The 15,582-nt window shown below is 43.0% G+C and overlaps 1 protein-coding gene across 1 annotated transcript; it reads right to left on the reverse strand.

Moving 5' to 3' along the window:
• pdgy (pudgy) lies at positions 1-11,745 on the reverse strand. The gene is made up of 5 exons (XM_064698999.1): positions 11,132-11,745; positions 4,736-4,946; positions 2,687-3,229; positions 2,496-2,610; positions 1-1,372 (listed from the first exon to the last, which is right to left on the reverse strand). The coding sequence occupies exons 1-5, from the start codon at positions 11,405-11,407 to the stop codon at positions 730-732; spliced, it is 1,788 nt and encodes a 595-aa protein (XP_064555069.1). The 5' UTR covers positions 11,408-11,745; the 3' UTR covers positions 1-729.
• Between the last annotated feature and the right edge of the window lie 3,837 nt (positions 11,746-15,582).

A 15,582-nucleotide genomic window follows, 5' to 3' on the forward strand; every position in this document is an offset into this window, starting at 1 on the left:
TACGTTGTTGGTCAATAAAATCTTTATTACAAAACCCTCATATACACACAATACATATAGACGTGCATGGTATACATAGAGTGTTACGAGTAAATATAGTAATATCTTTGCGTTAAACTAAATATACACGTGTAACTATAGCTTACGAACTATATATATGGTTAACAAAAAAAAAAAAAAAACGGTATATATGTATATATTTATTATATTTCTTTAGCCTACGATTAAGTCCGCTGTGGTGGGGACTGATATATATATATGTATATATATTTATGCATGTATATATATAGTTTATGCAGGTCCAGTGTTTCGAACGAGTTTAACAATATATTCAGTTGCAATTTAGGCACACACAAACCTGAGACGCTGTGCATAAGATCCTAAGTTAGGTGTCTAAATAGCCCTACGACACTTACAAGCTATGGACCAATCCGGTGACTATTACTCGTTACTCGCTACTCGTTACTCGCTACTCGCTACTCGTTACTCGCTACTTGCTACTCGCTACTCGCTACTCGCTATTGTCGCAGCCACCCTGGGGGCCACTCGTCTAAATGCAATGCTCACAAGGCCCGCTGGACTGCCGGCAATTGCCAACATTGGCGGGTTTCAAATTATCGGATCTACGTAGATCCCAAGCACTAGTCAAAGTTAAAAAAAAAAACAAAAAAAAAAACAAAAACATTTATAACAAAGAAAAAGCTAATTTGCAACAATTTTGTGTGTGGCTCAGTCCGAATACTTTTCTTTGAGATCCTTGCGCAGTATTTTGCCCGTCGGATTCTTGGGCACCTCGTCGACAAAGATGACGCCGCCCTCGAGCTTCTTGTAGTGGGCCACACGTCCCGCCACATAGGCGGCGATCTCCTCGGCGGTCGCCGTCTCGTTCTGGCGCAGCACAACAATGGCGCGCGGCGCCTCGCCGTTTAGCTCGTGCGGAATGCCAAAGACAGCGGCCTCCAGGATCTTGGGATGATCGCGCAGCACCGCCTCCAGCTCGGCGGGCGGCACCTGGAAGCCCTTCACCTTGATCAGCTCCTTCATGCGATCGGTTATATAAAAGTAGCCGTCCTCATCGTAGAACGCCACATCGCCCGTGCGCAGCCATTTGCCCGGATAGAAGGTCACGTCGTTGGCCTCCTGATTGTTCAAATAGCCGGACATCACCTGTGGCCCGCGCACGCACAGCTCGCCGGTGGTGCGCGCTCCCACGCCCTTCGAGTCGGACCCATCCAGCGGCACAATCTTTGCCTCCGTGCTGCCGGGCAGCACGCCCGTCGACGCATAACGCGTATTGCCCATGGGCGTCATCAGAACAACGGGCGATGCCTCCGTCATGCCGTAGCCCTGCATGAAGCGCGTCTTCGGGAATCTGTAGGGAGTAGAGTTCAGATATTGGGATTAGCTTTAATCGAATTGCTTGGATTCCAGGCAGAACTCGCTTTGCTCTTCAACTCTTTTTGACGAGATGTAAAAACTACGTGCAATACGGCTACACTCATAATCAAAAGGTGGCAACACCAAACGACAAGTTGGCAAGGCGCCTGGCAAAGTTGCAAGCAACTGTTTGTCGCCTGTTTCGACAACATGAAGAGGAGCCAGGATTATGTGTCTTAAAACTACTTTTGTTATGCTTATCAAAGATTCGGTTAACAGCAGCTTATTAGAAGGTTACCAGGAGCTTATCAGGAGGTTAACAGAGGTTAATTTGGAGCTATTTGAAGAAGGTATTTCAAAAAGCCTATTCAAAGATTAACAGAATCTAAAAAGAGGTTAGCATGCGCTTATTGGAAAGTTAAGTAGAGCTTAACAGGAGTATAAATGGTTACCAGGAGCTTATTAGGAGGTTAACATGAGCCTTTAAGAAATATAACTAGATCTAGCTAGCAATTTCGCAGGTGGTTTAAAGCAGATTTTTAGAAGGTTAACAACAGTTTGTTTTTTTGGTAAATAGGAGCATATCAAGCTGCCTATTCAGAGATTAACATAAGCTACTTAAGAGGTTAACGGATGGTCAATAAAGATGAACAGAAAGATAAATGAAGCTTATTAGGTTAACAGGAGTATTACCATGAATTTGTTGGAAGGTTGTAGCAGCCTATTAGAACATTACCAGTAGCTTATCATTAGGTTGTCAGGAGTGTGTTAGCAGGCTTACAGGAGCTTATTTGAAGGTTATCAGCAAATTATTACTGAGCCTGTTCAAGATTAACATGAGCTTATTAGAAATTAAAATGGAGCTCCCTATCAGGAGGTAGCCAAGAGTATGTAAGGAGGCTAACAGAAGCTTGTTATATATATCTGAATCTAACTGAATACAAGGAGCTTGCCAGGAGGTTGCCCGGAGTTTGATAGGAGGTTAGCAGAAATTTATTAAATAGATAACTGGATCTTATTAGGAGGTTAAAAGTAGCTTATTAGGAAGTTAACAGTAGCTTCTTAGGTTACCAGGAAGTTAACAGAAGTTATCAGAGTATATCAGGCGCTTTGCTTACTTCTTCATGAACCGCTCGACATCGTGTTGGCCAATAGGCGCAGCGCCAGACATGACGACGCGCAGCGCGTCGGCGGTTTCCTTCGTCAGCTTGGGATGGTTTATCATGAACAACGCTGGCGAGAGTTAAGAGGAATTATTTATTATATTTAATTTGAGATGGGCAAAAGAGTGCGGGAAAATGGCGCTTACCAATGGGCGGCACCAGGTTCAGAATGCTGCCCTTGTACGTGTCGAGGGCCTTGATGAAGTCGTCGGGCTTGAAGGCGGGCATGGTGGCCAGTCGGGAGCCCTGGCCGAGCTTGGAGAGCATGACCACGGTTAGCCCGTAAATGTGAAAGAAGGGCAGCACGGCGGGCAGCGTGTCCTGGAATTGCAGCGAGTCAATGGGCAGCGCGTCCTGCACCTGCTCGCAGTTGCTGCTGATGTTGTTGTGGGACAGGACCACGCCCTTTGGCAGGCCGGTGGTGCCCGAGGAGAAGGGCAGAAAGACCATGTCCTCGGGACTGGCATCCTTCGCAGTGCGCAGCTCATCGTAGCGCACATTCTCCGTGCTCATCACCTCAAAGAAATCAATGGCACCCGCCGGCAGCGCCTCACCCGCCGTGCTGCGGACCACCGCAATCGGCATCTGCTTGCCGCTCAACTGGCACGCCTCGCGCAGCGTCTGATAGCCCTGGGCACTGCCCACCAGGAACTTGGCATCGCTGAACGTCAGCTGGCGCGCAATTTCATCTGGAATTCCATGCGGGCGATTAGATCAGGGAGTACGCTGTTAACTGTTATACAGTTCGTTAAGGTTTGTCTCCCTAAAAGGTTTGTCTTTATCGTTTTGGGCATTCTTCTTTGTGTGACATTCGTAAACGTTACAGCCTTAAAGCATCTGCTTCTTCTAAGCTATTCCCTTTTATTCTCTTTCAGGCTAAATCTCTTTTGAAAGAATTTTATGTTTGCAATTTTTGTTCGTTTCATCAAATTTATCGCTTTCACTTTGTGTTTCATGTTCGTAAGCGTTTTGGCTTAGCTTAAAGGGGACTTTATTTTGAATTCTACTCCCAAAAACTGCATTTCACATAGGCTTTTCACAATCTGTTTCGGTAGGGCACTCAATTTTTGCTTTTCCTCTTTGCATGCCATTCGTAAACATTTTAGCTAAGCAAACTATAACACATATTAAGCTATATATCACTTTTGCCTATATAGATAGCAAACAATTTGCGTGTTTCCTTTACTTCACTTTCGTAAACGTTTTAGGGCAACTCTTAAGAAGCATTTTAACTTTGGTTAGTTTGGTTACACTCTTTGCGCCCTCCCACTGCTCCACTCTTGTTCTCTCAAGCTCTTAATGAGCTTTTGCCTAGTTGCTTTGGGTCACATTCGTAAACGTTAAGCTAAGCTTGGGACACACAATTGTTATAGAAACCTACGTCAATCTTTTCGAGTTCGCAACCTCGCACCGCATTCACTCACAAATAATTTGGCGGCGGGCTATCTTTAACGATGATCTTTCGACTTGGAACTACGCTCGCCCATAAAGTTTACAATGCTCGCTGTGATAAGAACTAATTATACGAGATTTAACGTTTAATTGTGTCACCTTATCACAAGTGCGACGTTCAGCTGATGCGACACGTATTCGCAGCCCAGTCCCAGTCCCAGTCCCAGTCCCAGTCCCAGTCCCAGTCCCAGTCCCAGTCCCAGTCCCAGTCCCAGTCCCAGTCCCAGTCCCAGTCCCAGTCCCAGTCCCAGTCCCAGTCCCAGTCCCAGTCCCAGTCCCAGTCCCAGTCCCAGTCCCAGTCCCAGTCCCAGTCCCAGTCCCAGTCCCAGTCCCAGTCCCAGTCCCAGTCCCAGTCCCAGTCCCAGTCCCAGTCCCAGTCCCAGTCCCAGTCCCAGTCCCAGTCCCAGTCCCAGTCCCAGTCCCAGTCCCAGTCCCAGTCCCAGTCCCAGTCCCAGTCCCAGTCCCAGTCCCAGTCCCAGTCCCAGTCCCAGTCCCAGTCCCAGTCCCAGTCCCAGTCCCAGTCCCAGTCCCAGTCCCAGTCCCAGTCCCAGTCCCAGTCCCAGTCCCAGTCCCAGTCCCAGTCCCAGTCCCAGTCCCAGTCCCAGTCCCAGTCCCAGTCCCAGTCCCAGTCCCAGTCCCAGTCCCAGTCCCAGTCCCAGTCCCAGTCCCAGTCCCAGTCCCAGTCCCAGTCCCAGTCCCAGTCCCAGTCCCAGTCCCAGTCCCAATCGCAAAAGCTCACTCACCTGGCGTGTAAATGGGATTGATGGTGGTCACCGCGAGTCCAGCCTCGATGGCGCCCAGAGCTGCGATCGGATACTCTGGCATGTTTGGCAGACAAATGGCCAGAACGTCGGGCTTGAAGAGCTTGAACTTTGTCTGCAGACGAACCGCGAAGGCGGCGCTCGCATCGCGCAGCTGGGCATAGGTATATTGACGATCCGTGATCACGCAGACCTATAAAGAGATCAGGATAGAGGGTATTATTTAATGAGATCTGAATAGAATGCATGAAATAGAAAAGCCCTGGACAAACGGAACATATTTAAATATATATTATATATAATACTTAATCTATTTTCTTTTCGCGTCTTATCAAGAGAAACAAATTCCTTATGGCATTTTTTTTATTTCTCGATTTCCATCAGAATTTCAAACAACAGGAAATGCTTAAGAATTATCCCAAATATGATCAGAATATACAAATTTTGAATTTCGAATAATCCAAAAGAATGTTTTAAATACAATTTATTTTGATTTTGTACAGTCCAAATATTGTTTAGGCCAAATTAAAAGAAATCGGAATAGAATAAAAAGTCTTTTAATTCAAACAAATTTTCTAAAATACTTCAAATTCGAATAATAAAGAAATTTCTTTCTCCCTAAGTTGAACTCTAAAATTATATACATTCACACTATTATTCTAGGCTCCTCAAAGTAGTATGTAAGCATAAAAATAGGGGGAAATAATATCGTTTGTAGGAGCTCTAATGTTTTTTACAAAGTATTCTAGGTCATGGTTCAAAAAGATTTAATTCAATGAATAGCGCTTAGGTAAGGCCATGACCTAGCCTGGAACTCAATGGAATGCATAAAACACACATAATTACTAGACTAAGTACCATATTTGCATGTAGATAAGACATATTACGTGTTAATCAGATACTAAAACATAGCGTAAATACTCGAGATATGCAGTGAATACTCAATATATGCAGGGAATACTCAATATATGCAGCGAATACTCGATTTTTGCAGCGAATACTCGATATATGCAGCGAATACTCGATATATGCAGCGAATACTCGATATTTGCAGCGAATACTCAAGATATGCAGTGAATATTCGAGATATGCAGCGAATACTCAAGATATGCAGTGAATACTCGAGATATGCAGTGAATACTCAAGATATGCAGTGAATACTCAATATATGCAGGGAATACTCGATATTTGCAGCGAATATTCAATATATGCAGCGAATACTCGATATTTCCAGCGAATACTCGATATATGCAGCGAATACTCGATATTTGCAGCGAATACTCGATATATGCAGCGAATACTCGATATTTGCAGCGAATACTCAAGATATGCAGCGAATACTCGATATTTGCAGCGAATACTCAATATTTGCAGCGAATACTCAAGATATGCAGCGAATAGTCAATATATGCAGCGAATACTCGATATTTGCAGCGAATACTCAATATTTGCAGTAAATACTCTAGTTATGACTGGATATGCGCAGTAATTAAAGTTTTGCAGTATTATTTCTCTCAGCGAATTCGCAAACACTTGCCCATTTCCATTTCAATTTCCATTTCCAATTCCATTCCCGTTTCCAGTATGGAAAATTGAGAACTTTATGAATATGATCGACCGAAGGTCGTTGGCCTTCAGTCTTGACGTTTCGGCAAGTTGAGACACACACACCTTCTCCTCCCCCTAATAACGACCTTTGTCAAGGCCAAGTTGAGCCCACTTTTTCTTCACTGGCCATTGCGATTCGAGGTTAGGTTGGACCGGTTGGCGGCAGGGAGGGGGGGGGAGGGTCACTCTGCGCTGTTATTATTTACGCAGCACAAATTGGCATTAATATATGTAGGTATTGGGAATTATAAATAAACACAAACAAACACAACGTGGGACAGAGACAAACAAGCGCATAAAAAATGTCGAATTTAAAGAAATCAACTAAATTAAACCTCAAAAAAAAAACAAAAAAAGAAGAAGAAAACGAAATAAAAAATTCAAAAAATAAGAGCACAAAAAAATGATTTCGAGCATTTGACGCGTTTCTGTGTGCCGCTCGAGCCGCGCCGCGGCCACTGATCAAAGTTCAGTGGGGCAAAGTACAAAGTCTGCAAAAGACTGAACCGCGAGAGCCAGAGAACAGTCTCGCGCACGCTCTCTCTCTCTCGCTCTCTTTGCATGTGTGTGTGGTGTGTGTGTGGTGTGTGTGTGTGTGTGTGTGTGTGTGTGCGTTGTCTCTTGCTGCTGCTTTGAGCGACGCTTGTTGACTTTTTCGTTTGCCCAAACGACTCAACGACGCTGAGCAGCAAATTTCAGCAGGCACTCGAGTGACGTGAGCGATCCCCCACTATACCCCCCCCCCCCCCCCCTCCCTCTCTTCAACCACCACCCATCGATCAAGCAACGCCACTGCCACTGTCACGCTCAAGCGGAGGCCGTGTCCGCGGCCAGGCCCACGAAAAGCAAAAACAAAAGCACAAAAGGCAAATGAAAAAATATATAAAATGAGATGAGATGAGTTGATTTACCGGTGACACTCGTTATGAGCAAAAATAAAAATTCAAAACAATCACAATTAGCATGCGTGTGTGCATGATTGGAAATACATTTGTATGCATGTGTGTGTGTGTGTTTTTTTTTTGTTTGCATGTTTTTATAGTTATAATTTGGCAATTAAAAGCATATTAAAACTTGGACAGCGCTCGCTTATAACGAACAGTTTGATGCTCTTTGGCGATAAATTCTGGGGCCTAAGAAGCGCAAGAGGGAGAGATAGTGGAAGACAGAGCGAGAGAGAGAGAGAGAGAGGGGGGGGGGGGGGGGCATAATAAACAAGACTTAGGATTTTAAATTGAAAACAACTTACTATGCAAAAGGAGCATCGGACTAGTCGACTAGCAGATACCCTATGCTCAGCTGCATTCTATACATACATATGTATGTATGTATCGCATATCAAAGAGCGCAATCTTCAATCTTCTATAGATCGGATTACTATATCATAACAGCTCTATAAAACAAATCGGTTTAAGTTTTTGTCTAGAGAAATCTTTTGTTTTGTCAGATATCTTAAATAAACTCGGCAATCAGGAGGTTTAGTATGCACACAGATAACTGGATAACCCCAAGCCGTATCTCTACAAGTCTATTTAATCTTCCACATTGGATTTACTTGGGTACTTAAAGGTAATGCCAGAACGTAACTGTTAAAAAACGCATCTAAAATTAGACTATACTAAATAGTTGTAGACAAGAATATGAACTTTGTATACCCGAATACTAGCTGCTAATTAAAATTTTAACCAAAAGAATAGCACAAACTAGTTGATTGTCAAGCGAATCGGTCGTTTAGCTTGTATTATCAAGAATTTTGTCGTATAATTTACTCAAAAGTTTTGCACATTGCCAACTGTTTGCTGATAAGTTTGCCAACTTGCGACCCGTTGGCGAGGGGTGGGTTGTTAGAGGGGAAGTTTAGAATACCATATAATATAGTATATACATATATATATATATATATTTAATTAACTGCGGCATTAACAAGTGTGATCAAATTGATGGATGTGTAGTTCCAAAGTTTCAAGTCGCTTGAAAATAGCACAGTTATATTATATATACATATACATACATACATATACTCTACATGCTATATAGTATAGGGTATATCATATAGCGAAACAATTGGACGTTTGTGCAGTTTGTGTTTATTATGATTTTCTATTTTCCAGCGCACATCGAAATTCAATTGGCACAAATCGCACTTTGCACCCACTGTGCAAGCAATTTACAGTGCATACATATACAAATCAATGTGTGTGTGTGTGTGTGTGTATGTATGTGTGGTATCTATGTGCCTTGCATTTAATTGCATTTAATTCAAGCACATGCCAATCATAGTACATTTATAGCACACATATATATACATATATACATACATATATATATATATGCATGTGTGTGTGTGCATGCACAAGCCGCTGATTATGAGCTTTACACACATTTAGTGTAAGCAAAACTTGATATCGCCCCACTGTAGGCTAATAAATTTCAATGAACAACATTTGCACTTTGATTTTGCCGAGCAAAAAGTGAAATGCGCCTTGCTGTGGCCAGAGGGGAGGGGGGGGGGAGGGGGGGTGGTCTGGCCAGCGTGTGTCTACCCTAAGGCTAGTTAAGCGCAGTCAGCTGGTAGGGCGGTAGGAGGGGGGGGGGGGGGGAGGGGTTGTAAGAAGAGGGGCCATTAGATGATCGCTTGGGCTGAGCGTGGGCGCTGCTTATGCAAGCCAAGAGCTGCCCGCTGCATCTATTTATAGCATCAGCAGCGCCTCTCACTCTCTCTCTCTCTCTCTCTCTCTTCCTCTCTCACATACACACACACACAACTCGTGCACAGCCTATTGCTGTCTCCATTGCGCCTTGCATTTGGTTTATTTACAGTTGCATTTATTTCTCATACTCTGTTCGCAAGTTGAAATGGAGTATATCGCATTCTTATTCGTTATTTTTTACAGATGTTGAAGACGCGCAACTTGGCATGTTTGTATGTTAGAGTATATTCGCTTCGGCTCAAGGTATCACTTTTTTATCGGACACGCCCACTAGGAGGGAGGCGGGTCAGTAGTGAAAGTAGGGAGGCCAATTTTACTGCTAGATTTGGCAATTTTTGTTGAAACGATTAAGTTCACAAATGTTCACAAACATCTACATATATTATTTAGGCACCGTTTGAGAGTCATTGTATTGCGGTTTTAGAGTCACCGCAAGCGCAAGAGTCCTAAGCAAGCAAACGCTTGCATTTGTGCATTGTGAGCAGAGTATTGGGCAGTCGACTACAGTCGTGCTTGCATGTTTATTTATGGCGAGGCTGGAAAGCGTCATGAGTTCTCTTTTCACCCTTTCCCGCTTTCCACTGTCGTTCACATTCTTATCGGGCATGTACAGCAATTTGATGCCAGTTCACACTCGAGTGGAACTACTCGAAGAAGTTCGTGGGATTGGGGCTTATGCCACTATTCCTCGGCATTATCCCACAATCCCAGGGCGTAGCAAAGTGGTTGTATTTCATATTCAACGATATTTCACATTCGTACTTACATATCTAGAATTTTGCGCAAAGTTCTTTATCTCCTCATTTTATTTTTTTTGAATATTTCACGTCGTCTTATCAGTCAGCCGATAAGCTACATACATATATACGTACACCCCGCAACGTGACCCACATACATATGTTAAACACGCAAGATGTCGTGAGTTATCGGTGGAACTGAAACACCAAAGTTTCTTTTGTGAATCTACTCGTGATTGGACTCGTGATTTCAAACGTACGCATAGACACCGACATATATATATATATATATATATATAGCAGACGTACAGTACACACACACACACACACACACACACACACACACACTTATACGCACAGGTATTGGCATAGGTTCAGGTTCAATAAACTGGGCATAAACAAAATAATACAAATATATACATATGTATGTATATATAGATGCGATAAGGTTGCCTGCAACGCAAAAGTAAGGGTATTATATGGAGTTTTGGGACCTGCATTATCATTGTTAGACGAACAAATTCCAAGGGTTTTCCAGTTGCAGAACCATCTAATCAGTTGAGATTTCACACAATGCTCAAGTAGCTGCAATACATTTCTTTTTATGGCTCCCCAATAGGTTCTATCTACATATATATAAAGTATAGAGCTTATATATTTACACTTGAACAGAAGCACTTGGTAGCCGTAAGAAACTTGAAGAACAGTTATACATATATCTATCTAATCGTGGAAAACTTGATGATAAATACAAGTTGGAATTCTTGAAGAAAACTAATTCAATTGACAAGAATCTTTCATATTCCTTAAAAAATGTTGTATATCTTTGAAAAAGTTGAGAGAGCATATAGAAAATGTAAAGATTTACGGGAAAGATTTTACTTTCATTACACCTTAAAAGTTTCTGAAGAGACAGCGGAAAGTTTGGAGTAAAGGTTTCCAGAAAACGGACAGGAATTCAAGTAATTTGTTTCTCATCGGATCTCATTTGGGAATAATATTGTTTCCCAAGCATATTGAGAACTGATTACTTTGGTATAATATCAGTTGCTCTCACAGGAATTTCACAAAAAGTATCTTGATCTCATTTCAGAAGGAACGAGTCAAATATTTACCGTGTCAATATTCACTTAACAAACACTTTTTGGCTTTACGAAACACTGGAAAAAATTAGTTTACAGTTTTTCACAGAAATTTTGGATACTAAACCCTTTGCGTGTGTCATTTAAGCTGCGATTTAGTTTTTTCTTGCTTCTTTTTTTCAATAATTGTGAACACTTTTATTTTGGGTTATTAACAACACTGGAATTTGGTGCACTCACCGCTGCTGTGGAGTTCTCCCACTTCTTGAAGTCGCGCCAAACGTACTCGTGCAGCGGCACATTGGGCACCTTGATGGGGTCATAGGGCGAGGTCTTATAGTAGCCGTCCTCGGCATTGTAGTGCAGAAACTTGTCCCGTTCGTTGATGCTCTGGGCGCGCTCGACGCTCGCCGTGTTGCGCTGCCGCCGATTGGTTGTGATTGTGCGAGCGGTTGCCGCACCGAATGCGTGCGCGGCGCTGCGCAGGCGCAGCATCTGGGCTGGATACATGTTCATTGATTAACTCGGGATCGATCTGGTTCTCGCTCTCTTTGGCTCTCTTACAGTGAGAACCGCACAGTCTCTCGCGCGTATGTAACGACTGATTGGAGTTGGCTTGAGCTTGGTTTTTGGATTCTTTTAGTTTGTTGTCGGGTTGTTGAGTTTTGTTTTGACTGCACTGCTGGCTGTTTACTGCTTACTGCTTACTGCTGGCTGCTGGCTGCTACACACACGTCTATCGCTTTGAAGTGCTGAGGCACGACTGCCCGTTGGCGTCGCAGCGGCAACGTTGCCGGCTCGCCGGGCCCACCAATACGCTAGCAAGCGACCGTGTACACACACGCACGCACACAAACAGATCGCGTTGGCGTTGGCGTTCGAAATGGGCGTGTGTTGTTATTTCTCTTTTGTTTTGTTTTACGCTGTGCTCATCTGCGCCTACGCGTTCATTTTGTAGTGCATGTTTGTTGTTGGAGCTGCATGATCAGTCTCACTCGCTAGTTCTCTCTCTCTCTCTCGCTGTTTGAGTGGCGCATGCTGCTGACGCTCTCCGTGTGCCTGGCTGCATATCTGTAACAGTAAATTGTAAGTCAGTGATGCAATTTTATGCTAACATATATTTGTCACTGCATATATAAATTTGTGTGTGTGTGTGTGTGTGTGTGTGTGTGTGTGTGTATAAAATTAGTAATTTTATTGGCATCGCAGTCTAGCATGCTCGCAATCAAGTGAATGTGTTTGGCTGTGTGCATGTCTCTCTTATGCATTTACCGCAAGCAGAATCGAGTTGTCACTCAATATGTAGGCATGCATGTGTGTGCATATGTTGATTGAAATTCCTGAAAGACCAAAATCACATGCTTACATGCACATGTCGCATGCATGTAGATATGCATGTGCATGTGTGCATATGCATGTGTGAAATTTAAGCTCTGCTTCAATTGGAATTTAACGATTGATACAAATAAAACATATTTCGGATTTTAATTGTTAATTGTCACTAGTTAACACGTTTAATCAAATGTAACACGGGTGTATAACAAAATATGCACAAATACACCCATTGTAATACCCTATCAAACGCACTGACGAGGTGCATATACTTTTTAGCATTAATTGCTAATATAGCTAGGTGGGATTTAAGTATATACTGATGTATTCATTCATACATATACATCAATATATTCACTCATACATATGTATGTACACAGAAGTATAACAATCAGGGGGTATTTTCATAGAATCTGTTATAACTGAAAAGATAAAAGATATTTTATAATTTTTCGTGAACTTTACAATATATTATACAAAATATGTTAAGATATATCAAATATATATACACAAAGTGAAAAATAGTATTTAAGATATATGTATATAAATATCAAAAACAATAATACATATATATATTATATATAATCGTTCAGGTCTTCGTTAGATTGAAAATTATTTATAATTAATTTCTATAATATGTTCGAAACAGCGACAATTTGTTTAGATAGATATTGACTTTACAGATACCTCAAATGTTTTTATATAATATATTTAGGTTTTGCTTTACACACAAATATTCTGGGAACTTAAGTCTTGTATCTTTCCTTATTAGAAAAGAATCAACTCAATTTATCGGTTCTGGGATTAGTCGAAGTTTGGCATGCTTGATCTATTATGTTACCTAACTCCAAACACGCTTCGTATTGCTCGCATTCTGAGCCCAATTCCCGGAATCCGTATATAAATACATATGTACAGTTTATCAGGGAGGGAGGGGGGACTGCAAACGCAAGTTACCGCAAAACTTGCAGTCCCCCCTCTCCACCTCAGCACCCAGCCAGCGTTACACACATCAGCAAGTTAATTGACAATTACATGCGTCTATTACATAGTATGTGCCCCCCCGCCGATCCAACCCACCACCCCCTCCGAGGTCTACCTTGATAAGCCTTATCGCCATCTATTGTCTTTCAGGCGCATTTCGGCCTTGTGGGCATGACTTGCAGGGTTCTTATCACTTATCACTACGAGTGTTATTATTATAATTACGTTTATGGGCGAGCTCAGATGTCCAATTGCAGCTGATTAGCCGAGAAAGTGTAAATTAGATAGTACGAGACGCTACTCTAATCAACAAGTGAAACTTGGGATTACGGACGGTGCAAAGTCCAACGAAATAAAAACGAAATTAAAGCCAAAAAAAAGAGCACGCACCGAAATTCGACACCGAAAACTGGACCTGGGTTTCGGCTGGACCTGCGCCACGGTCACCGCGCCTCCTGGTCCCCGCGCCCGGAGGGCATTCAACTTTTGCGGGCTGTGCGTAAGGCGACACCTGGCGGCGAGTTACAGCATTTTATGGGAAATGGATCCGTGATTTTATCAATAGCCACATTTAAATACTTGTTGCTGAGAGAGAGAGAGAGAGAGACAGAGACAGAGAAGGAGAGGTATTTCTAGCTCAAGGCCAGTTTAGCCTAACCCACACACACACACACACACTTACACACACACAGAGTAAACGACTCGATTTGCATTCGTTTATTTATACATATTATGTTTTGTCTTTTGCTTTTCTTTTTCTCATTTCGAATGCACTTTTCTGCTAAGTGTATCAGGACTTTGTCATCGACTTGGTGTCCAATCAGAAAATTGGCTGTGAAAAATTATCAATTCGTTGGAATTTGGCTCGTCACAGTCTCGATCGATTAGCTTGCTTGATTACAAAAAAACATTTTGTTTATATATTTAAACACACTTTTAAAATTTTGATTTTCTTAATTATCGCAAAATTGAAGCAGTGCTGATATGTATATGTATGTATGTAGGGTATAGCATAAATCACATTGAATGCGTTTGAGCAATGTGCAGTTATTGCAGCTATAAAAGCACTCAAGCAGTCAACAGGATTAATTTGCGCTCAATGCTAATAACAGCTAATCCCACTAAGTGCTAGCTAAGCGCGCTCTCTTAAGCGCTGCACCCGCGCTCGCTCACACTCCCACTCACTCTCTCGCTCTCGCTCTCGCTCTCACTCTTTTGTGGTAAGTGCACACGCTGTTCGTGTTGTTGCATTGGCCAGACACTTGTTTACTTTCTTGTTGCGCTCAGCTTGTGTGTTGTGAACTTTGGACTCGGCGCACGGCGCACGGCGCTCAGCGTCAACGCCGTCCAAATTGCTGGCTTCTCCGCTTTCAGTTGCGTCGCGGCAGCGCTCGCTGTCGCAGTCGCAGTCGCCACACAAATAAATACATATATGTAAATAAATGATGGTAATGCGAAGCAAACCAGTTTACCGTTTGTTGTTGTTGTTGTTGTTGTTGTAGTTGTTGCTGCTGCTGAGGCTGCCGCCGCGGCTGCTGCTACTGTTGTTGTTGTTGTTGCTGCTGTTGTTATTGCATATGGTACGTCTTGTTGTGTGTGGCTCAGTTTGTTTACTTCGGCTTTGCTTCACGCATTTACTTTTACTTTTGCTTTTGCTTGATCTTGATCTTACTGTTAACTGTCTGTCGATCAATTAATGCTATTTTAACAGTCTCTGTTAATTAGCAAATTTCACTTGACTTTTTCTCTATATGCAAATAATTGCCACAGGTTTGCACAACACGCATACACGTGTACACTCACACGCACACGCACACGCACACGCAGATGCGTTAACTTGGCGCTTAATCGTTAATCGATATATCTTTAATCGGTTTAGTGCCTCAAGCTGCGTGCCTGCCGTGGCCAGCGTGTATCTTGCAACTGTTGGACCCACAACTTGGCCTGGTTTGGGGTTAGTTTTTGCCATTTGTGGCAGGGGCACATACGATGAAACCCACCCTAGCCAAGCCAAGCGGGCAAGTGGCGCAGGCGCAAGCCTCGGCTAACAGACGCCAGGTGGAGCTACCCAATGAAAGCTCAAGCTGAGCTTTTGTCTGGTTGTGAGCCTCGCCAAGCAGCTGTTGAAAGCGCGCAGCTTGCCCAAAAGCAAGACTTGGACTTAAGCTTGAGTTGGAGCTTTCACAGCCGCAGCTGTTCGACCGAAGTCTACACTGAAAGAGAGTGGGCGAGCGTAAGATATAGAGAGTGCGAATGTGAGAGAGTAGGCGGCGGTGAGCACGAGTTTCTGTTGTCGGCGCCGCTTGAGTTCGTAACGAGTTCGTAGTCTACTTTTAGGTGCGTAGCCGCGCGCAACATACGCCATCTGAGCCAAT

This window comes from Drosophila montana, unplaced genomic scaffold (genome assembly GCF_035044405.1).
Source record: "Drosophila montana isolate Dmon_TW-CO22-7 unplaced genomic scaffold, ASM3504440v1 contig_787_1, whole genome shotgun sequence".
NCBI lineage: Eukaryota > Metazoa > Arthropoda > Insecta > Diptera > Drosophilidae > Drosophila > Drosophila montana.

Coding starts and splice junctions, on each gene's coding strand:
- pdgy (XM_064698999.1), bottom strand. CDS start 11,407: ATGAACATGTATCCAGCCCAGATGCTGCGCCTGCGCAGCGCCGCGCAC. Junction 4,947..11,131: donor GGGAGAACTCCACAGCAGCG/GTGAGTGCACCA, acceptor ATCTCTTTATAG/GTCTGCGTGATCACGGATCG. Junction 2,611..2,686: donor GAACCTGGTGCCGCCCATTG/GTAAGCGCCATT, acceptor AACTCTCGCCAG/CGTTGTTCATGATAAACCAT.